Genomic DNA, 25,556 nt, shown 5'->3' with positions numbered 1-25,556 from the left:
ACTCAGTATAAAATCCCTTGAACTATTCGTTATCGGTTATAATATTTGAAAGCATGTTGAGTTATTTAAATGCACTGAAATGATTTGATTTAGAAATGGTAAAGGAAATTCCGAACTTTGATATACTTTGTTTAGGCCCTGATGCGGTGGGTTATAATAACCGTTCCTTTGGCCTCGCCCCTTAGAGGAGTAACATATAGGGGACTGATCAGTAGAAACCATAGAAAATGAGATGATTTTCAGTGCTATATTCGTATTTTTGGTTATTATTTGATTCAACATGCTTCATAATCAAAATAATTTAATTGTATGTATATCCTCGATATTTGTTATGCACGATCGGCCCTCATTTACTGAGTATTTCCCCAAAATACTCACCCCTTACATTCCCACCCAGATAAGAACGAGGAACAAATCGAGGGTGAAGAGCAGGATTTCTTTTGGGGATGGTGATGAAGCAGATCCCATTTGAGACTAGTCGAATTCATTCTGTCTTTAATTTTATTATCATGTATTCCGCTTCCGCATTTTATTTCTATCGCATTGTAAAGACGATTATTGGTTATGAAAAAGACAGGTTATTTTGATTTACTACGAGGCTTGTTGTGTTGCAATTATGTGATTGTGAGACAACGCCGATGTCGACTAATCTCGGTCTCGGGGCGTGACATCAGTTCTAAAAGAGATACAAGAAAATTTTTCTCCGCTGATACCAGATTGATTTATAGTCCAACGTAATTTAGCGAAAATAATATTCTAAAACACCTTATATATGCTTAAATTCATACGACGTCCAAAGAAAATTTTGAACGTCGAAACCCAGAATTTAAACTTCGCTGTACCTCAGATGGGAGAAAATGATAATCCAACAAATATGACACGTCTGCTTATTCGTTTTAAAAAAGTACTATAATTTTTTTTCTATAACACTCAATTTTCGGCCATATACATTTTACACATGAAAATATTTTTAATATTTTACCCTTTTAAAATAAAATACCAAACATCTAGTATTTTAAAATCAAGTGAAATAGCCATCAAATGAAATCGTCGCCTGTTTACCAAACCCAAAAGGCAATAAGTTGAAAAGTATAGCTCATACTAAACCTCTCAAAAATCTCTCAAAAATCATAAATAAATAGTCTTAAAAATCTTTAACATAAATCATGAGTCGTAAATCATAATACGGAAAAAGTAGAAGCGCTGGTCCTTGGGTTGTGTGCGCTATCAGTCCAGTCAAATCACCCATCAAGACCTCCCTCAACCTCACCTGCATCCATCACACCTAGTGAGTCTAAAGACTCAACACACCATAATCTTTATAGCAAATAATATATATAAAACCACATGCAACAGTGAAAATACTTGTAAGTAAAAATATCTTTTCATGACATGCAAACATAAATCTTAACATTTTCCTTGACATGACATAACATCCTTTAACATGATCACAAAAATTTTCCTTTTTCCCTTTTTGAATTCAGATCGTTGATTGTGACTTTCCACAACATGACATGACATGAAAATCGATGGAACTTTAGTTTGGTATGGATGTATTAGAACAAACCATGTATTAACGTTTGTTGTAATTAAATAAAGAGAGTTCTTATGCTTGGTTTATATACATTTGATTTAAAGTTAAAAGCAAAAATTTGACCCACGTTTTCTAACAACGATCCGATTAATCCCGTAAAGAACTGAGTTAGAGCCGGGTCCCCACAGGTTTAGGGTAGGTTAATTGCATATTAAATAGTTAATTAATCCTTAAACAAGCTTAGGCCCATTAGGTAGTTAATTAGGCCCAACAAAGCTCATTAGTGATTAATTAAAATATTAAAATAATTTTGCTTAAATAAATTTGTAAATTTATTAGCCGGATTGTGAAAACGTTCGCATTTATGTTGAAAAACCAACACCGATAAAAATTAGGTCTCGGCGTATAAATCAACTCAAAATCTCTTATTTTTCAAAAATAACAAAAAGTATCACCCATACATTAAATAATTAAAAACAATTATTTATTATAAACATTTTTTATTTTTCAGCCATCGGTCCCCGTTCCTCGATCGCGACTCGAATAACCTTTAAAAATACATTTTAATGCAACCATGTAGAAAAATATATTTTAAACATGTAAATATGCACAACATAATTAATTAACGCAATTAAAACAATTAATTAAAATACATCTGTTGTATTTCAACAAATTGATCAATATCCAAAACATGATTTGACACCCTTTGTAGCGCCCAATTTCAGTACACGTATAACCATGCATTTATTTAATTATTAAAGAATTTATTTAGTTTTAAAATGAGTCTTAGTGGTGCATGATTTATTTAAATGTAATTATTTAATTGTTAAATTATTTATTTAAGTTTAAAATGATTTTTAGCCATGCACGACTTATTTAAATGTATTATTTTAAATTAAATTATTTAAGTTTAGGTGATGCACGTTAAAATGTTTTTCGAGTTTCATGTTTCAGGCGATTATTCGAGGCGGGATCGAGGAAAAAGACCAGTGACGATTTTGGCAATTTTAAAATGTGGTATTTTATTTTAAGTTTAGGTTGGGCATTTTAAATAATTTATCAAGTTTTAGCATTTTTAAGCCTAAATCATTTATTTGGTACTCTTATGAGTTTTTAAAACCTTTTGGGTTCGCTTGGTTTTTAGGATGTGATTATTGAATGATTGATAATTTGATTGATAAATGTTTGATAGGATATGGTGTGTAATTTAAGAGATACATAATAATATGTGTGGTGTGTTTTTAAGAAGAGTGATAACATCTTGTCAAATTATTTTTGACCAAATTACCCTTCAATCTATTAGTTTAATATATTTCCCATTACTTTTACTTCTCCCCAAACCTACTTCCTGTTTGTGAAAAAGAAGCGGCGCGATCTGGATTTCCTCTCCAAATTCTTCATCCGTGAAGATCGACAGACGAGGTGAGCTTCCATTTTAGTGTGAACCGAAGTTTTTTGTACAGGTTAGCTCATAAATTATAGCTACAAAAGTCGTTCGAACCAGTGGAAGCAAGATCTCTCTGCGACTTAAATTTTCTGTGAGTAATTTTGGAATTTCTTGTTCCAGTAATCTTTCATTACAGAGTTTCACTGAAACAGAACTGAAATTCTATCGCGATATGAACGCGTATTTATTTTCTTATGTTTATGTTTATTTAATTTTTTCAGTTATTTTTCCTGGTAATTTGTTCTCCCAGTCATGTTTGACACATCGTTTTTTTTAACCAACACAAGTATGAAAATAGATGAGTAGTTGTGTTTTGATTTTAAACTTGTTCGTGCTATTTTGCCGAAGCCAATCTTTTCTCCAAACAAAACTAACAACAAAGACGTACATAAACGTTAAAGTGGAATTTTCATCCGATTTGAGTAGAATTTGTTAATCTATATACTAATGTTTCAACTTTTAGGTACCGATTTGTAGGTATCATGGAACTGAAGACACCACCACATTGCGATTGTGGCACCGGGGTAATGATATTAAGGAAAGCTGGGGATCACTCTACTCGTCCAGGTCACTATTACTATATTTGTCCCGCTGGTCGCAAACATCGGAAGAGTTTCTATTGGTATCTTGAGTACCATAGAAGGAATGTAACACCCACGGAGGAACAGCCGTATAATTCTGAACATACGTCAACTAATTTTGAAGATCATTTATCTAATACTAGTACCCAAAACTTTTGTAAGAAGGAGTCAATGAACTCATCGTCAGGGCCACATGTTCGTCCTTGGGAAGAAGGTCTTCCGCATGACACCAAGCAAGATTCTGAGATGGACCGTGGCATATCGCATACAAGATATGAGTTACCAAATCCTGGCATGAAGATCACACCTTACTCACGTGATCATGTTTGTTGTTGTTTTGGGTTCATATGTGCGTTGATCTGTGTTCTTTTCCTCCTTATTGTAGTCCTTCTATTTAAATTATGATCTACTGCATTATTCGTATATGTTACTTCGGTGGATTCAAATTGTGTTGTCCAAGTGAAAGACATGTAATTCCATAGGTTTTGCCGTATGAGACATATATGGGGTGTGCAATTTTTGACTTTTAGTTATTCTTCAGTTATTTGTTTCGTAATCTGAGCACCTACAATATCACACTCGTATATACGACAGAAGCATGTGAATGGGTAAGTTATTTTCTTGCAAATATGATTACGTTGTTGTTCCATTTTACATCTCTGTGCTTTTCTTACGATGTTTCTTGCAAATGCTTCAGCTTCTCCTTGTCAAGGCTGATTTGGTGACGAGTGTAAGTTTTGGGAGGAGCTCAAACATTCCTGTATTAGGTAATCCTTCATGTGACTTATTTACAATCTGAAATTTACATCGGTTAAATAAGGATATGTGTTAGTTATGTTGATTAAATCATGTATTAGTAACTGGTCTTATGATATTACTTCGGTCGATCTCTTCATGTGTTAGTAAGTGGTGTCCTGAAATTTACTTCGGTTCATTTATTCATGTCATCGTAACTGGTCTTATGAATTTACTGTTTTCTTATATTATCTTGTCACCATTATTACTGCTTGTGTACCCAATATTTTGTAGAAATAGAATATGTGTGTTATGTGAACAAGCATGCATCAAATCATCCCTGCACATATTAATTACAGAGTAAACTGTTTACACTTTCTCACTACCCAAAAATAATTATGAGAATGGAGGCTGACATATGGTGTGATATCAAATCCAAATGATCCTCTATCTCTTTTGAATGACAAGCATTTACTCTTGGGTTGGTAGACTATGTTTAATGTATTTGGTTTACTTAAACTCGCACAACTTCATCTGTCATATTTCGTTTACAAGCTCAGATCATCCTTGATCATCTTGTGCTTCTTCTGCAGATCACCCACAATATGTCTGTTACATACAAATCGAATTCTGAAGTAACTGTAACTAGCGAATACAAAGTGGAGTTGATTATCATCTCAGATGATGAAGAAGTGACTGGAGAAGGAGCACAAACTGCTGTACGCAAGGAAGTGGAGCATGTGCCATTCAAAGTCTCCGACTTCCCAAAAATACGCACTACCAACAACCATCCTAGCAAAAAGTTAGAGGTCCACTGCCCAAAAATTAAAATGCCCGCCTTGAAAGCATGCAACAAACGTTCCAACAATCATCCCACTGGTCGCCCTTGGAAGAAAACTTTACCTCCAAAAGGAGCAGATGGAGATGTACTAATTAGTACCTCGGATGACTCAGCGCACTCTCCATGAAACTTGGTGCAAGTATATCTTAAGTATTCCACCCTTTTGCTATTCACAGGTGGACTATGTCCTGTATGCATCTTTATTCCGTCTTAGTTTGTCGGTCGGTCGGAAGTGTGTGTGTTTTGTAATATCTATGTCTTTGTGGCGTTGGTGGGAACTTTTGTTTTGGAAGGTAAGTGAACGTGTGGATAAGTATGATATGTAAGTCGTGGGTGTTGAAGTATTAGGTTTATGATATGTTAACTGTGTGTTGTATATTGGCATAGTTGCCCTTTTTATGCACATATTAAAATTGATTGAACGCACAATTCCAAGTTTTTATGCATATATGTTTTTAGTGTACTTCCACGCACATGCTTAATTTTAACAGAGTAATTGAAAGCACATGACTGAACATAATGATCCATGTCATTATCAAAATCACTTTCACTAGATGTTTCCCACTCAGAATCGTCACTTTCACGGCCTCAATGAAAGGTCAGGATCAGTTGATTAGGAGCACTCGTTTATGAACATAATAGCATCTAACAGACTTTCTTTGGCCAATCCCAACATGTCGTAAGCTTGTGCTCGTCTCCACAAACTTTTGGCATGTCGATTTACAGGGTTGTTCAGACAAAGTGCTTGGGTAGCATCCCTTATAGCAGCTGAAGGTGGTTGTAATAAAAGATGACACTGAGCTCGATTACTATATAATACCACCCGTTCTCTTTTTGACCTCATCGAAATCTACACTGCCTGCAACCATTACTGAGACTCTGCTGTAATTGAGAATAACAAAATCAGAAATGAGCACACCTATACGGAGACTCTTCTAAGATCTCCATTTCACATTTCGAAAGTGCACGGATACAATGATTTTAGGAGGCCAATACATCATGCAACAAGAGTTCAGCCACAGAATACGGTAACTAGGACTTCGTTTACAAATCAAAATGTCAAATGTACACTGCCTGCGACCATTACTGAAGATGTTAAGAGACTCAAGTACAATAAACACATGTATAACAATATAGTAAACAGGCCAACTATGCCAATATGTAACGCCAAAATGTAGTTCCATTTCATCGTTTTAAAGAAGCCGCAGTACCCACAAAGAAAAGACGCAAAGCCAAAAACCAAAAGTGACAACCGTTCTCCATAACCAAAAAGGCAGAGAATTAATAACGTGGCAAAATATGGTACCCTATACCATGTCAGGTTATTGTTTAAGGAGTAAGCTGATATTTCCTTCACGATCAAGACGCAAGAACAAAGCTAGTTTGTTCGGGTTATCCACCAGTAGCTCCGCCACACGCACTTTATCGTCTGAAGTTAATTCCGGAATGGTTCCTAATGTGGCCAACACACTATCCGTAGCATTTTCGATTTTCGAATCAGATGCCATCTCTTTGATGAGGTTTGACATTGTTTCTTTCGTGATATCCGCTAAATTATTGATTGCAGCAACAATTTGGTTGTCAACTTCGTCTAACTGCTTGCGTTTCTTTGACCTCACCTTCGAAACTCCAGTTGGGTTTGACGAGAGAGTCTGAGCTACAGACATTGATTCACCATCTCCTTCCACTGGCCGATAGAAGTCATCCATGCCAAATTCCATGTCAATGGGTTCATGTTCAGGCATATTTAAGACATCATGTACGACAGCTGAAAATGTCTCCACTCGATCACCGGTTGCCCTATCATACCCAAAGATTTCGCACCAGTCTTTATAATGTGGCCACCGCTTGTAGCGCAACACTCGAACACTGTTGTCGACCTGTAATATGTTCGTCGTAATAACGTATACATATGAAATATAAAATTTAAAAATGTAAAAAAACTTTGTGACCTTGAGTATCGCGTCCCATGCCTCATTTGTAGCGTCAATCATGTTTTCTGTGTCATTCCAACCAATCCCACTTCTTGCCAGCATTGTTGTCAAACATCCATAATGTTTCTTCCACACGTGTATTTTGGAAGTTATGTGTGGATGCCCACGTAAGTCAGAATCTTTGAATGCATTACGCATTGCAGATTCCAACAAAGGTAAATAGCCATTACAGAATCCGTTCTCCGTTTTATATCCTTTGCTAATAACATCTTTTAATGCCACAATTAGAACCTCTTCCTCAGGGGCTGTCCAACTACGTCGCACCTTCTCTGTTTTTTTACCTTTAGAAGTCACACTTGTGCTATCCATTTCTTGAGACCCTATACTATATAAACCTGTTAAAAAACGTGACAAGTTAGAATGAGAGATGCAACGTTATATACGAAAAGGGATAAACAAATGTGAGACCATAATTTCGAAAACTATCAGTAATCCAATACATAATGCACACTCCAAATGTTTTCAAAAACGTCAGTAGAATGTAACTAGCAAAGACAATGAAGTTTGCAATTTAGATACAACAACATATAAGACTTGTCTTAGTTGTGGTACATCGACATTGCAAAGTTATCTCTCCACATATCCCATGCATCGGAGGAATTAAAATCATCAATAAAGTTGTTGTCATTAGGTGGCATTGGGCTTAATGTCTCGTCTTCAATCTCGTCAACAAGATTATCCGGCATTTGAGTTCGAATGAAGTTGTGTAACAGAATGCAAGCCATTATGATTCTGTTCTGAGTTTTAAGTGGGTAGAAAGAAGGACTTCGAAGAATAGCCCATCTTTTTTAAGCAAACCAAAAGCTCTTTCAATCACATTCCTAGCTTTGCTATGTCTCCAATTGAAGAGTTCTTTATAATTCTGTGGAGCAGTTGTGCGATTGCCCCAAGCATCCCTATGGTATGGTACTCTTCGGTATGGAGTCAAGAATCCCTGGACGTTTGCATATCCATTGTCGCACAAATAGTAACAACCTAACATTGCAAACTTATATTTTGTTAATAAACTTCCATTTACAACAATAACAGAAAAGGATTCCAAAACAGAAGCAGTGTGAAATAACATGACAATATGAAACAATTTTTTTACCTCTTTCAACTTTAAGTCCGTCGTAACGTGATAATGCATCACGAAGAACTCGGGCATCCGCTGCCGATCCTTCCCACCCACAGAGGGCATAAATAAAGTTCATATCTCGGTCGCACACTCCCAAAACATTCACGGCAATGGTTCCTTTTCTGGTTCTGTACTTCCCCTTCTCTGATACAGGAACATGAACATTTATATATGTACCATCCAACGCACCAACACAACCCTGAAAAATAAGTCACAGAAATAGGATTAACAGGTATCAGGATGACTACTGTAAGGTACTGTACAAAGAATATTAATTAGGGCATTTGTAACAAGTAGTATTGAGCAAATGTTCATATTACCTTGAAACATTTCCACGTCTCGTCGGTGCAGGTTTCATCGACTGGGGAGGGCTTCACGAGCAGTATAGTATGTAACTTCAATACTGACCCCAACACTTCATGGAAATGTGTGCTGATTGTTTGACCACTTTGTAAATAATCATGACCAATGACTCGGTTTTTTTTATGATGCGCCAAAATAGACAAAAACATTGCGACTTTCTCTTCAATCCTAACATATCTAGAATGGTGAAGGCCGCCGACGTGGGTTAGCAAGTAACATAATTGTGCAAAAGAATTTCTATTCATCCTCAAATTCACCACACATTCAATATCTCCTATTTCGATAATTCTTCTTAAATGGTTCATTTGTGCCTTGATTCTTCCCGTCATGCTGTACGAAGCCGAAGTTCTACGTGCTTGACGACGTCGTTCGCCGATACATCTCGTGCGATGGCGTATTAAAAGACATACCATAAAAACAGTACGTACCATCATTTGGTGTAGCAGCAGGAAAATTCTAATGTTATCACGTCTACGGTCCATTTGGCAGACTTACTTAACAAATGTAAGAAAAGTTAGAACAAAAAAATAAATAAAATACACAAAGTCACACGCGGTTGAATAAAGCTGTAGGTCGATCAATATCACTTCAAGATGTAGCATTACAAAAAAATATAATACAACTTACAGAAGCAGGTTTTTGTTTTACAAGATTCACAAAAAAAAATTTTACAACGAATTTATCCAACAATGTCACATGAGCAAAATTTCGGATTTGTCAATCCAGACGAAACCACAACAGTATTCCCTTTGTTAAACACATTTGTACCAAATATCGAAAACAGAAACACAAATTTATCATAACCGGACAGTGTTCTTCAGATTTATCAACTGTGACCGAGTTTATGCCAGAGATACGAAATCAATAATCAGACGTAGCTTAAAAATTGTTCTCATGAACTTTTACCTTGGATTAAGATTCAGATGTACACGGTTCTTTCTTCGGAAACGATGAGCAAGATTTGAGCACCTTCCATTTCTTCTCACCTGTGCATCGGTCGTCTCTTCAGAAGAAATAAAGCAATGACAGTAGCAGACCCACTTGCAATATATTAATTCACAATAAGGGGTATTGTTGTCATTAAAGTGTGGGAGTGCAGAAGGATAATTCTTATCCTGCTAAATTTCATGGATTTTTTGTCCAATTCAAACAGTGAGATTGTCAACCATATAGTCAATGTAAAATTTAGAAAAGGAAGCAAACAAAAAACTAATAATTAATCCATCCTTAATCAGGCTTACCAAACTGGGCCTTTATGTTTTAGCCATTGTATATCTTTTTTTATTATCATTAGGGGATTTTATAATTTAGGGGATAAACTCTTAATTAGCATTTTTTATTATTAATTTTGCATATTATATTCCCCTAATTAACTAAACTCACGCACACACTTTCATGCCTATTCACACAACACACACAACACACTTCATTCTATTTTCTTAGAGAAAATATTAGGGTTCTTAGAAAAGATCAGCAGCCGCCCCCTTCCTCTGAAGTTCCAGCAAGGTTTTGTTGTGTTTTCTTTAAAGAAAATCGAGCCACCATGGTTCCGGATCAAGCCTCACTCCGTCTCCCCTTCGGTATCGTCGTATCGTGAGTTTTTCACATCAAAGACACGTATATTCTGTTATTTTTGCATCGATCTCGTCATATTATGCGTTGTGTTGTTATTTATTCGTATAAATACATGTGTGATGTGTAGAAGTTTGAGCAATGAATGGTTTTGGATCACAAATCTCGTTTTTGCTGTCATTTTTTAAAACTTCGATTTTCCGATCGTGATTTTGAGAAAACTTTCAACATGAAAATTGTAGAAATTTTTGATACCTTCGATTAGACAGTAAAATCGAAATATCTGGATAAATATTGAGTGAGTTATGGTGTTTTTCGTGTGACTGCTCAAACTGCATTTTTCAGAAAATTATGTATTGATGCGTTCTTGAAGTTTTATTGTTGCAGGCTTCGTTGGGGATCGATGGGTGATCGTTGCTGCGTATAGGTATGCCTAGTATGATGTTGGGTTGGTATTTGGTATGCCGGTTAGTGTCGATAGGCACTTGAATTCACTAGAAGGCATAGGGAACAATTTGGTGTCAAATTCCATGTTTTGAGTTGTATTGTGTCGTAGGTTCAATATCGTCGCTTCGAGGTGTTTGTACAGGTGGTGTCAATGTAGTAGCAACCTAGGATAGGTCTCGAGGTGTTGGTTCATAGTTCGTACAATCATGTTTAGAATGTTGACCATCACATGTATTGAATTTTCGTTGGTTGCTTTCACCGAGGGTACACGGACCCGGACACGGACCCATGCACAGGGTCCATGCCTTTGTTTTCTTCGAAGTGTCAACTTGCAGTGCCTACACGGACCCCTACACGGACCTAGGCACGGGGTCCATGCCTCCCCTTTTTTGAACACGTCTTTTACAGTACCTACACGGACCTGGAGCCGGACTTGGGCACGGGGTCCGTATACTTCACTTTTTGGGGAAAAAAAAAGATTATTGAATTCTTTGAGGTTCGGTGTCTTGGTTTAGTGCAATGGTTAACAAGGTCGAGTCACGGGAATTTTAGAAGTCCTAAGGAAAATGAATGAGCTTGGGTATAAGCACGATTACCTACGTCTAAGTTATGCAAGTTAAGTGTTTAAATTCATGTTAGTATGTGCAGCAGCGGCCCCAAACTAGATCCAACGAATCCCTCAACGCCAAGTAAGTATGTTCGACGTGCAAAGAAAATATTTTCAAGTTTTCTAGGTATGCTAAATGTCTTGTGACCAATTTATGTATGGGGTTGGAAAGCGTTAAAGCATGAACGGGGACCAACCCACCCCGTTAAAGCATGAACGGGTTTATATGAGGATTGGAAAGCGTTAAATCATTAAAGGGGCCAATCCGCCCGTTAAAGCATGAACGGAGATGTAAAAGCCCGTATTTCGTATTCACTGTAAAGGCCCGTATTTCGTATTCATATTTTAGCGGAATTATTAAAAAATTTCTAAACAAATAATTATTTTGCCTCATTTATAAAATAAACATGTAAATAATTTTAACTTTAAAATAACAGCGGAAGCAAATATTGTTTTCAAACAACAAATTAAAAATATATCCAACATATTAAAACTGAGTTTGAACATAAGAAAAGGCATAAACTAAAACATGAGGTCCTCGGGTTCCTACTACCGCTGACCCAAGCCAACTCACTGGTCTCCGCCCTCGGCCTCGACCTCATCAATACCTACAACAATCAAGTCTAGTGAGTCTAAAGACTCAACATGTATATATCGTGAATAACAAGTAAATATATCCTAATATCGCATGCAACGTAAAAATATGATATCGTAAAGTGTACAGTGAAAGTAGTATCGTGAATAATTATAACTACGTGCATATATGAAAATCATACGTAAAAGCTTTGCTCAATAGAGCTCTGTCCTATCATATCATAATTTTCTGATAGAGATAATGTTTCTAAGCAAGTGGCCTATAACATAACGTGAACGTCTGATCAGACTAAACCATAATATACTGGGCGGTAGAGATCACTACAGCCCTTGGACTGGATATCCGTACCCATACATAATCGTAAACCGGTCGTAAGTCACCAGGAGGAGAGGTCCTCGGTTGCACCTACCAACTTCCAAACCCATAAACGTAAGGTGGCCACAAGACATATCGCATATATCTCAAAAACAAACATTTTATATTTTTGTGCACGTAGTATAACTATAACCTTGTTTTTACCGGATGAGTTGGATCGCTCCCAGGCTTGCTGCGACTTAATTCTAATATGTGGCACATGCAAATAATCTTATCCTGACCAAAACTTGACAATCGAACCAAAAACGAGACGATTAGGACCAGCAACTTAATTTTTCAATCATGGCTTCGTACCAAACCGAACCAACATTAAACTGACGTTTAGTCATGATTAAAAATACCCCTAACATACTGAAAAATATTCATGAGGACTGAAAACACGAAAATTGGTGAATGGAGGCCAAAATCATGAAACGCTCTTTCGAGAGTCACTTTGGCACATTGCACCCTAAATTCTTGTACGACCTCTAAACTCAACCAAATTACGAACGGCCAAAAACATGACTTTTCTAACTCATTAAGGTATTGTTCAGTCCAAGGCCATAGGCTAAAAGCAAAACAAGAACTCAAACCACCACCAAAACCGAGACCCAAAGCTGTTGTCAAAATACAACAGTAGCAGCTTGTGTGTTTGTGGTGTAAACTCTGAAATTAATAACCATTGGCTTGAACCACCGACCAAAAACTCTTACCAACATCCTAAGGCATGGCTTGGACTATGGCTAAGGGCTAAAAGCCAACCACAACCCAAGCAACCACCTAGGACAATCCAAGCTAATACCGAGAACACCCATTCTGTGCAGTGGGATGTATTGCATTGTTTTGTCATCTTAGATCGTTCCAGTGGCTACGTGATCAACCATGGCTCAATCTAGACATGATGAAGTGTTGAATGAACCATGGCTATGGGCTAGTAGCTAACCATCATCCATACAAACACTAAAAACCCGAAACTCACTCACACAGAAAAATGAAGAACCGAAATGCACTTGTGTTGTTGATGTGAAATTCTGATGGGTCCGTGAACCAAGCTTGGAAAGGACAACTTGGTCACGTCCTAGACATGTTAAGGGAGAGTTATAACCATGGCTACAGTCCCTAGGACAGCCAAGATTCAAACACGCACCTTAAACACCCAATGACAAAAAAACCGTGAACCAAATCTGTAGCTTGTGGAAATAGTTGTTGTCATGCTTTTATTTGAAATGTTTGGACTCAAACCAATGAACCAACAACACTCTAACACACTCCAAATTATGTCTAGATGCAGCCTTGAGTGCCTGGAACCGAACAACATCCTGAAATCAACAAAACTCAACAACCGTGAAGAGCAAGCCATTGGCCGAGAAGCATGTTCAGATTTTTGTAAAAACTTGCTGTAAACTTCGTGATGTCTCGTGATTCTTGATCATATACTGATTTAAAGTATCTAATATGATTTGATTGAAGAGCAAATAAACAACATATACATGCCTGGAATTTGTTTTTCCAAAAACAAATCAATACGATGAATACGAGCGGCGGAGCGGAGTGGATTTTCTTTCTTGTTTCAGCTTCTGCTGTCACGATTCTAAGCTGCTTTTTTTTCTGATGTTTTTCGAAGGTGAGAATGTGGGTTTGCTAGACACTGAATATGAGTGTTATAAGAGGTGTTAAAGGTGTCATAATATACATTAGGTTGGGGGTTACAAGTCAAGAAGTTGAAGGAATTTGAAATGCTTCTTCTTCTCTTGGCTGGCCGATTCTTTTCTTATTCTTGCTGTCTATACACGTTTATTTGCTAGCATGATGGATTGAGAAAGAATTAAGGTGTATTATTGTGTTTGAATTTACTAATAACTAATGAATTAAAGGTGATGAATTGTATTCACCTTAAAGGCTATTTGAGTGTAACTTAAATGGATTTACTACACTTTTAAATTGTCTTGACTGAAATTATTACTCATTTGCATAGTATATTATTATTTAAACTTTGCATTTTAATTGTTTATTGTTTTAAATACCCATTATACATTTTAGTGAATTAACACATTATTTAGAATAAACTCTTGCATGGCATTGCATGGTTTAAAATTTAAGTATTTAAATGCTATATTTAATTTCTTGAATATATTATACTTAGGTTAAGTCATCCCAATTTGTTTACACATTTTAATTTAAGCTTTAATTAAATATTGAACCTAAAAGAACTTATTTAATAACTTACCTGCAATTAATTTAATAAATCTTAAAACATTCTTTTTCTTTAAATTAAATTATTCTTTGACTTAAATTAAATTTAGGAGTATTTTTTTTCTTATTATTAATCTTATCTCTAATTTCCAAACTCCGGTCCGACCTCGCGTATTTATCCTGAAAAGATAAAACTAAACATCTACTTTTAAAATAAATAATCATGACTTAACAATTATAAAAATGAATTAAACACTTCGTATATTTATAGAAATTCATTTTTAATTTAAATAGTAACAATTATGCATGGCTTATACGCAATCGGCTGATTTAATTTATATAGTAATAATCATGGCTGATTTTTCGGGTTCTACAACTCTCCCCCCCTTAAAAGAAATTTCGTCCCTGAAATTAAATCTTACCGAATAACTCGGGATATTGACTCTTCATCTCTGGCTCAGATTCCCACGTAGCTTCCTCCTCCAAATGATTAAGCCATTTGACTTTCACTAGCTTGACCAATTTGTTCCGAAGCTTTTTCTCTTGCATGTCTAAGATTTGTACTGGTCTTTCCTCATAAGACAAGTTCGGAGTGAGCTGCAAAGGTTCAAAGTTCAAGACATGCGATGGATTCGCCATATACTTCCAAAACATGGAGACGTGAAACACGTTGTGTACTCCGGCCAGATTCGACGGAAGAGCAACACGATAAGCTAACGCCCCAACTCTGTCGAGGATCTCAAATGGTCCAATGAATCTCAGATTGAGCTTTCTTTCTTCCCGAACCGCATGACACCTTTCATCGGTGCTATCTTCACGAAAACATGGTCACCAACAGCAAACTCTATATCTCTCCTCCTCTGATCCGCATAACTCTTATGTCTACTATGAGCAGTCCTCATCCTATCACGGATCTTGACTACTATAACAGCAGTCTGCTGCACAATCTGCGGACCTAATTATGATCTCTCCCCTAATTCATCCCAATGAATAGGCGATCTACACTTACGGCCGTACAGTGCTTCATATGGAGCCATCCCTATAGACGATTGAAAACTGTTGTTATAAGTAAACTCCACCAGTGACAACTTTGATTCTCAACTCCCTGAGAAATCAAGAACACATGCACGGAGAAGATCCTCCAAAATCTGGATAACTCTCTCGGACTGACCATCTGTCTGTGGGTGGAAAGCTGTGCTAAACAACAACTTCGTACCCATAGCTGAATGTAGACTGTTCCAAAATGATTAAGTGAATCTAGGATCTCGGTCAGACACTATAGAAACAGGAATACCATGAAGTCTCACGACCTCCCGGATATACAACTCTGCATACTGAATCATGGAGAAAGTCGTCTTAATAGGCAAGAAGTGCGCTGATTTAGTAAGACGATCAACAATCACCCATATAGCATTTGACCCTCTGACTGACTTCGGCAAACCGACAACGAAGTCCATGGCAACATTCTCCCACTTCCACCCAGGAATAGGAAGAGGCATGAGCATACCTGCTGGTCTCTGATGTTCTGCTTTCACTAGCTGACACATCAGACACTCAGATACAAAACGTCTGATATCCCTCTTCATTCCGGGCCACCAATATAATAATTGCAGATCTTTGTACATCTTCGTACTCCCTGGATGAATAGAGTACGGCGACATATGGGCCTCAGCTAAAATATTTGCTCGAATAACATCGCTGCTAGGAACCCACATTCTGTCTCTGCATCTCAAAGGCACGTATGTTCTATTATTTCTGCATCGATCTCGTCATATTATGCGTTGTCTTGTTATTTATGCGTAAAAATACATGTGTGATGTGTAGAAGTTTGAGCAATGAGGTTTGGATCAATTTTGAAATGGTTTTTGGATCACAAATCTCGTTTTCGCTGTCATTTTTTAAAACTGCGATTTTCCGGTCGTGATTTTGAGAAAATTTTCAACATGAAAATTGTATAAATTTTTGATACCTTCGATTCGATAGTAAATTGGAAATAATTGGATAAATTATGAGTGAGTAATGGTGTTTTTCGTGGGACTGCTCAAACTGAATTTTTCAGAAAATTATGTATTGATGCGTTCTTGAAGTTTTATTGTTGCAGGCTTCGTTGGGGATCGACGGGTTATCGTTGCTGCGTATAGGTATTCCTAGTATGATGTTGGGTTGGTATTTGGTATGCCGGTTAGTGTCGATAGGCACTTGAGTTCACTAGAAGGCGTAGGGAACAATTTGGCGTCAAATTCCATGTTTTGAGTTGTATTGTGTCATAGGTTGGATATCGTCGCTTCGAGGTGTTTGTAGAGGTGGTGTCAATGTATTAGTAACCTAGGATGAGTCTCGAGGTGTCGGTTCATAGTCCGTACAATCATGTTTAGAATGTTGAGCATCACTTGTATTGAAATTTCGTTGGTTGCTCTCACCGAGGGTACACGGACCCATGCACGGGGTCCGTGCCTTTGTTTTCTTCGAAGTGTCAACTTGCAGTGTCTATACGGACCCCTACACGGACCTAGGCACGGGGTCCGTGCCTTCCCTTTTCTGCACACGTCTTTTACAGTACCTACACGGACCCTGAGCCGGACCTGGGCATGGGGTCCGTGTACTTCACTTTTGGGTGAAAAAAAAGATTATTGAAGGCTTTAGGTTCGGTGTCTTGGTTTAGTGCAATTGTTAACAAGGTCGAGTCACGGGAATTTTAGAAATCCTAAGGAAAATGAATGAGTTTGGGTGTAAGCACGATTACCTACGTCTAAGTTATGCAAGTTAAGTATTTAAATTCATGTTAGTATGTGCAGCAGCAGTCCCAAGCGAGATCCAACGAATCTCTCAACGCCAAGTAAGTATGTTCGACTTGCAAAGAAAATATTTTCAAGTTTTTGAGATATGCTAAATGTCTTGTGACCAATTTATGTATGTGGTTGGAAAGCGTTAAAGTGTGAACGGGGACCAACCCACCCCGTTAAAGCATGGACGGGTTTATATCAGGATTGGAAAGCGTTAAATCATGAACGGAGACCAATCCGCCCGTTAAAGCATGAACGGGAATCTCATGTATGTGGCAGTGGATTTTTTCCTGTCAGCCCAGTACTGTGGTTTAGTCTAATCAGGCGATTATGTTATGGGTCACTTCCTTTGAAACATGCCTCTATGCAAAATTATGAAGTTTTTGCATGTTCAAGTATGTACAAGTATGCAAGCATGTTAAGAAAAGTTTATGTACATTTTGGCACGTCTATGTTATATATGTATGTTCAAGTTTAGTGCAAGTTCAAGTTTCAAGTTATATATGCTTTATTTTAAAGTTGCATGTGGTTTTATTATGTAGTACTTGTTACTCCCAGTTTATACGTGTTGAGTCTTTAGACTCACTAGACTTGATCGATGTAGGTGAGGACGATTTCGAGGGGACTAGGGGTGGGGACCAAGGAGCAGGCTTGGACTGAGCAGGAGGCTAGACCCGAGGACCGCCCATGTTTTTAATGATATTTGCAATGTTTAAATACTCCGATTTTATGTTACAGTTTCAGGTTCAAGCAAATGTTTTTGGGAAACATTATTTTGAGATTTTTTTGTTGCAACAATTTTTGAGGGTGAACAGTTGTTTTATCAAATTTTGAAGGTTCACGATTTATTTAAGAAAATTTTTAATTTTTTCGCAAATTTTAAATAGTAAAAAGTACTTTATGTTACACCCCTCTTCCTTCAACATCCAAACAATGCACAACATTTTCAATTCTAGAATTTTGTAATGTATAATTAACACAAGGAGAAGAATGATTACCAACAATAATTGGTTCAACATCTGGAGTTAAATCAATTGATGTTTTCTCTTCAAGAGATATACAAAGAGGAACTTGTTCATGAATAGAAATAAACCAATGTAGATCATCATCAGATAAGATTTCAACAGGAGAAACTGGAACGTGTATCATATCCGGGACAAAAAATTGCATCAGAATCTTAACACTCAAACAATTAATATTCAGAAAATCTTGAACCTTATTGTACAACTCTTTGTATTTTTTTTTTGATCAGAAACTATGATTTAATATATTATAAAAAGTTGTTACAACTTTAGTGGATGAGCGGTCCACAATACATAGAATTCAAGCTTCTACAGTAGTCACCCTATAGCATTTTATCAAAAGTTAGCTAGCAATAGATAAAACTCCAATTCCTAACAAGGTCCCGAGACCGTCAGATGCTGAAAATGTGGTATATTGATTGTCCATGTCGCCACTCTGAATCTGACTTTCTCCATAAATCTTCCCACGAGTCTTCTCTATCCCTGAAGATTCTACTGTTTCGCTCCAACCAGATAGACCAAAAGATGCAATGAACGAATATATACCAAAATGTATGCAGTCCCTTCCCCTTTAGGAAACTCGGTTCCATTATGAACAAGTCTTTCGATCGTCTTGGGAAAATCCACTCGAATCCCAAGTGACGCATAACTTTGTTCCAAATTCTAGTCGCAAATGAACAATGCAATAAAATATGGTCTTGATCTTCATCAGCTTCCTTGCATTGCGTACACCACTGTGGTGATAATATAATTCCAGGCATTCGTTTCTGCACCGCATCAGAAGTCTGCAATTTTCCCAAACCCACAATCCAAGAAAACACCTTTACCTTTAGTGGTATATGTACTTGCCAGATGTTAGAATAGTATGGGAAAACATTTATTGAATTGTCTGAGAAGAAAGAGTTATAAAGAGAAGACACAGAAAAAACACCAGAAGGATCACCTAACCAGACACGAACGTCCCCTAACCCCACGCACAACCTAACTGAGTCTAAGACACCTAAAAGATCACTGAACTCTCCCAACTCTATGTCGTTTAACCCTCTTCTGAACCTCCCATTGAAAATTTGATACTCCCTGATTATCGAAAATGGAGTAGAAGGGGTTGATTGGCTTGTTGATCGACAGTGAAAGACGGAAGAGATTAGGAAACAACTCTCTAAAGGACACCACACCCACCCACCTATCCTCCCAAAAACGTAGGAGGCTGGTTGGTTCAACTCAAAAATCAAGAACTTCATTCTTAATTCCCAATCATGCTCGGATTTTTCTCGGTTCAGGGGTAGGAATGCGGTGGTCACTCTACAGAGATTTGCTAACAGGAGAGGACGATTCCTAGAGATCTCAAGGTTTAACTCGCTGGGAAAGAAACGGATCATCATTGTGCCAAGCGGTTTCAACTCTCAAGGGTGGCTAAGGATCTCAAATATCCTTAATAAATTATTGGAAGGGAATGCTCAGAGGGGGAATGCTCCGAGGACGGAACAAGCTACTCGTGATAGTGGAAAAGAAACAACCAGAGTTGATCGTACTCAACAGGCAGTCTGGAATGAAGAAGGGATGTACTGCCAAGAACTGAAGAAGATTGAGAAGGACAGTGGAACGAATAGCCTTGAAAGGAAATGGAAAGAGGCCCTGATTGTCACTAAAGGAAGAGCTAACGTCTCATGGGAAAAGATTGCAGCGATATTAGGCAAGGATGTCAAGAGGAGGATCGAAATTTATCCTTTCCAAGACAACAAAGCAGTTTGGTGGCCTGCAAGTCTAAAGGAATTCTCCTATTTTGCTCAACGGCAACGAGGATTCTTTGACGGTGGAGTTTCACTAGCTTTTGAGGAATGGAGTCCTAATATCAATTTAGCTGATACGGCTTACAAGTGATGTAATAGTTGGATCAGGATATTGGTTTATCATGGAATTTATGGACGCCTGAAAACTTCAAAACTATTGGGGATCGATGCAGGGGATTGATGGAGATCAGCAATGATACATTAACTTTCCGACAACTAGGTGCAGCCAAGATAAAGGTTAAAGGAACTAGAGATGGATTTATTCAGAACAGAATGTCTATACTCTTAATGGAGAAAGCTCGAATGTTACAATTACTGTTGATTCCTTCGATCTTAAGGCTTACGAATCTTACACTAGACAAACTTATGCCCAAGTTCTGATTAATGGCAAGCGTACAACGGTAGGGTGGGGAAATTCAAATATTCACACGACCAGCGAAGATAAGGGGGAGCTTACTTTCTGTCACAAGGGTAAGTTGGGGGAAGAGCAAAGGACTTCGCCTTCAATTTCAGCGAAAGAAGGGCCATCAGACAACTCAATGTCAGCTAATCATCGGATGGGAAGAAAGGTAGAAAAGATACTGAAATGGATTGTACCAAAAGATATAGAGGATTTCACACATTCTCCAATTCAATCAGTTTCCACCAACGAAGTTGAGGACATGAACCAACTTAAGACTAACACCGATCCAAACAAGTTATTGCCATCTTACGAACACACCTACGGCAGAAGGAATAACAAACCAATCAACAAGGATGTGGTGTTCACTGAAGACAGAGGGAGATTGGACATGGATGACTTGATCAAGGAGGATTTGAGCAAGACTGGGGAAATCGATCTTGATGATGAAGAGGACTATAATTTTGGTGAACAACAAGACGACATTAGGGAAGACAATCTTTATTTTTCGGAGGATGGAAGCGAAATATCAACGTATGCAGAACTCAATGCCAATACCGATACAGATGATGTGGAGGCTCGTGAATTGTTCACACAGAAAGATGAAATCTCAGAGCCATCTCTTCTAGAAAACACTAAACCTCTAGTGGGTAAGGTATTTTCTTGTCTCCATTCATCGAGTCTTAATCATTCTTTCAAACTTCACGCTCTTTTTCCCGCGTCTTTTTCTGCTTTGGGGTTTTCGAGTGGGTTTTTAGGAGGAGTGCAATCACACATACATGACAAGTCGGGTTCCGAGAATGAAGCTTCAAAAAGAACGTGGTGAAGGTCAGTTGTAGGGATGAAAAGGAAATTGAGTATTTGGGAACAAGGTACAATTCGAAGAAGGATTACAAAAATATTTCGGGCACCTTGAGAAAAGAATTGAGCAGGCGTAAATGGGGGATTAATTATGAGAAAGGTTCGAGTTCGAAGGGAGCAAACCGTTTGTGTAGAGGCCCGAAATTCGTATTTGAAAATTTGCAGAAAAATTTAAAATTTTATATTTAAATAAATAAAATGCCTCATTCATAAAATGTACTGATAAAAAGATTCAATGTTTAAAGTGGCAGCGGAATAAAAGTTTAAATGTCAAAATAGCAGCGGAAGTAAATATCTGTTTCAAAACAACTTAAAATAATTTGTCGTGATATAAATGAGTTTGCATTAAAATGATAAATAAACTGATAAATGAGGTACTCGGGTTCCTACTACTGCCGACCCAAGCTAACTCACTGGTCCACGCCCTCGGTTCCGACCTCATCAGTACCTACAACAATCAAGTCTAGTGAGTCTAAAGACTCAGCATGCATATATCGTAGATAACAAGTAAATATATCATAAAATTTCATGCCGTGTAAAGATATCATGTCGTAAAGCGTAACGTGAAAATATCTTGTCATGAGTAATTATAAGTACGTACATAACTGAACTGAAAATCTTAAGTGAAATGTTTACTCGATAGAGCCCTATCATGAAATAGTATATAATAATTTTCTGTTGAGATTATGTTCTACGCAAGTGGCCCATGAACAGAACTGAACTGAATCGGCTGATCACACTAATACCACAGTATACTGGGCGGTAGAGATCATCACAGCCCTTGGACTGAATATCCCTACCAATAAATGAATTGAACTGAACCGGTAAGTGACCACCGGGTGAAGTAATAATCCCATGATAAGCTGCTATCCCATGAAGTGAGGTGGCCACAAGCAATATTGCATATATCTCAAAATTGAACTTTTATATTTTTGCACGTAATATAATTAAATAACATAATTAAATATCCTGTATTATTTTACCAAATGGGTTGGATTGTTCCCAGGCTCGCTGCAACCTAATTTTAACATGAAAAATATGCAAAAGATTTTACTTGACCAAAACTTGTAATTGAATCCAAAAACGAGACAATTACGCCCAATAGACTTAGTATTTAATCATGACTTCGTGCCAACCCGAACCAACACCGAACCATCATTTAGTCATTAAAAAATACACCTAAAATGATGAAATAATGCTTCTAAAATTTCAGTACCTCGAAATCTGGTGAATGGAGGCCAAAACATGAAACGCTTTTTCGAGAGTCACTTTGGCACATTGCACCGTAAATTCTCGTACGACCTCTAAACTTAACCGAATTACGAACGGCCAAAAACATGACCTTCCTAACTCGATGAGGTACTGTACAGTCCAAGGTCGTAGGCTAAAAGCTAACCAAGAACTTGAACGAGTTTTGAACCGGAGCACCAAGTTGCTGTCCAAAATTACAGCAGTAGCGCTTGCTCTTGCATGCTTTGTTTTCGAGACTCTTGGCCATTTAGGTCTTTAACCACTGACCACAGTCTCTTACCAACATCCTAAGGTGTGGTTTGAACGATGGCTAAGGGCTCTAGGTCAGCCACAATACAAGAAACACCAGAAACATCACCACGCTTGCAACCGAGAACCAAACTGCACGCGTGGGACGTCTTGCTTGTTCTTGTCGTCATGTATCATTCCAGTGGCCATAGGCTCGACCATGGCATGATCTAGACATCATGAGGTCTTAGCTAAAAAGCAACCAAGATCCACACGAATCCTCAAACCCGAAATTACACATGCAAGAAAAAGAAAAGATTCGAAGGGGCTGTTGTGTGTTGTTTGTTTTAAAACCGATGGGAACGTGAACCAAGCCGTGGAAGGGCATCTTGGTCACGTCCTAGACAAGTCAAGGAAGGGTCCTAACCGTGGTTACAGGCCCTAAAGCCAACCAAGATTCGAACCTCCCTGAACAATCAAAAACCTGAATTTTTGAGACTCAACTTGCAACTATGGAGAGTTGCTGTCCAATCTCTTTCTCCAGCGTGTTGGGGACTTGAACAAATGGACCAACCTGATCCAAACTCACCTTAGTACATGCCTAGATGCAGCCCTGGTTGCCTGGAATCGAGCCAAACCCTGAAACACCAAAACTAGCCAAAACCGTGAGGCACAATGGAAGAGCCGAAAAATTCTGCACAATGTTTTTCGAAAATTGCTTGTCATGATTTCGGTTTTGCTTCATGATTCATGCACATATGATGTTTTAAAATAATAATAGGACTTGATTGAAGAGAAAAGAATGATAGAAACATGCCTTGGATTTGTTTGAAACGAAAACAAATCAATTACGACGACACGACGCGGAGGATACGGAGTTGCTTCTCTTGTTTTTCTCTCTTGTTTTCTTCTAGGAGACTCACGATTTTTCTTTCTGAAATTTTCAGAATTTTCGAAATTTTGGAGAGGAGAGAAGGTTAGGAATGAAATGGGGAAGTTGCAAAATATTTGGGAGATAGAATGGCAAGGTAGAAACTTTTCTATCCTTGAGTTGAGAGATAAGGGAAAAGATTTGATTTGATTGGATTTAAGTGAAGGGGTGGCCGATTTTAGTCTATCAAATACAAGGTAGAAAATTGCTTAATTGATTAATTATTGAAGATTAAATGATGGGGAAATATCTACCAAGTGAAGATTAAAGAAATGAATGAAGGGAAATGAGTTGTCAAATATTTTTGAATCTAGAATAGGGATGGCCGAATTTTCCAATAAAATGAGGGTAGGGAATTGCTTAATTACTAATTAATGAGGATTTAAAAATTGAATGAATTATTTATCAAGAAAGGGATAAGGAAAGGAAATCAAATAATAGTGAGTTGTAAATTCCATAACAAATCTTCGAAGGTGGCCGAAATTTTCATGATAAATGGGGATGAAATATTGCTTAAATATTAATTAGTGGTGAATAAAATTTGGAGAATTATCTATCAAGAAAATGGTAAGGAAAGATATCCAAATGGAGAGTTGTCAAATATTTTTAAACCCAAATGTGTAGTGGCCGAAATCTTGATAAAATGAGAGAAAAATATTGTTAAATATTGTATTTTAAATCTTTAAAGTTTAATCTACCCATTAAGTATTTTAGTGAATAAATAAATTAGTTTAGGATGGTAATTATCTTGCATGCATTGCTAATTCTTTAAGTTAAATTACTAACATATTAAGTTTAAATTCTTTAATTAAAATAAGCCTAGATTAACTTATCTCAATTGGTCACATATTTTAATTTAGACTTTTAAATTAAATTATTGGACATAAAGAAACTTATTTACTACTTATCTCAAGTTAATTAAATAAATCCTTAAACATTCTTTTATTTTAAAATGACTTATTATTTATCTTAAATAAATTCTAGGAAGGTTTTCTTAATATTAAGTTTTATCTTAATACTCCAACTCCAATCCGACCTCGCTTATTTAACTGAAAAGATAGAACTAAACTTATGCGATTTAAAATAAGGTAGAAAATTGGATTTGATTTGATTGGATTTAAGTGAAGGGGTGGCCGATTTTAGTCTATCAAATACAAGGTAGAAAATTGCTTAATTGATTAATTATTGAAGATTAAATGATGGGGTAATTACTACCAAGTGAAGATTAAAGAAATGAATCAAGGGAAATGAATTCTTTAAGTTAAATTACTAACATGTTAAGTTTAAATTCTTTAATTAAAATAAGCCTAGATTAACTTATCTCAATTGGTCACATATTTTAATTTAGACTTTTAAATTAAATTATTGGATAGAAAGAAACTTATTTACTACTTATCTCAAGTTAATTAAATAAATTCTTAAACATTCTTTTATTTTAAAATGACTTATTATTTAACTTAAATAAATTCTAGGAATGTTTTCTTAATATTAAATTTTATCTTAATACTCCAACTCCAATCCGACCTCGCTTATTTAACTGAAAAGATAAAACTAAACTTATGCGATTTAAAATAAATAATCATGACTAACAACTTTAAAAATGCTTTAAATAATAAAGAAATAATTTTTAATTTAAATACTAGAAATTATGCATGGCTTATACGTAGTCTGATTTAACGGGTTCTACAACTCTCCCCCCTTAAAAGAAATTTCGTCTCCGAAATTCACATATCATCGATAAACAAAAAGTTTAGACTCTTAATTCTAGAATCCTAATAATCCACGCTTCCGAAGCGTTACTCTGATAAGATAAATATTAAGCTGTCCTTACGTCTCCTCAATCCTAAATAAATTTGTCTACCAAAATCCTCGTTTGTGAATCGCAACTTAAAACAACTTATGGTGACTTA

General features: G+C 36.9%; 1 protein-coding gene and 1 pseudogene across 2 annotated transcripts; both read right to left on the bottom strand.

Annotated features, from left to right (window-relative positions):
- Positions 1-5,729: 5,729 nt before the first annotated feature.
- On the bottom strand, positions 5,730-9,641 carry LOC140812465 (uncharacterized). Of its 2 annotated transcripts, XM_073170732.1 has the most exons (3): positions 9,519-9,641; positions 7,091-7,467; positions 5,730-7,018 (listed from the first exon to the last, which is right to left on the bottom strand). In XM_073170732.1, the coding sequence occupies exons 2-3, from the start codon at positions 7,439-7,441 to the stop codon at positions 6,461-6,463; spliced, it is 909 nt and encodes a 302-aa protein (XP_073026833.1). In that variant the 5' UTR covers positions 7,442-7,467; positions 9,519-9,641; the 3' UTR covers positions 5,730-6,460. The 2 variants fall into 2 exon arrangements, with proteins under 2 accessions (XP_073026833.1, XP_073026832.1); XM_073170731.1 differs by having other exon boundaries at positions 5,730-7,467.
- LOC140812464 (uncharacterized) lies at positions 7,507-9,545 on the bottom strand (annotated as a pseudogene).
- Positions 9,642-25,556: the final 15,915 nt, after the last annotated feature.

Source organism: Primulina eburnea, chromosome 14 (genome assembly GCF_022965805.1).
Source record: "Primulina eburnea isolate SZY01 chromosome 14, ASM2296580v1, whole genome shotgun sequence".
NCBI classification, from domain to species: Eukaryota; Viridiplantae; Streptophyta; class Magnoliopsida; order Lamiales; family Gesneriaceae; genus Primulina; species Primulina eburnea.
This window is presented reverse-complemented; position numbering and strand designations above follow the sequence as displayed.

Excerpts from the sequence above, each read along its gene's own strand:
- LOC140812465 (XM_073170731.1), bottom strand. The coding sequence starts at position 7,441 with ATGGATAGCACAAGTGTGACTTCTAAAGGTAAAAAAACAGAGAAGGTG.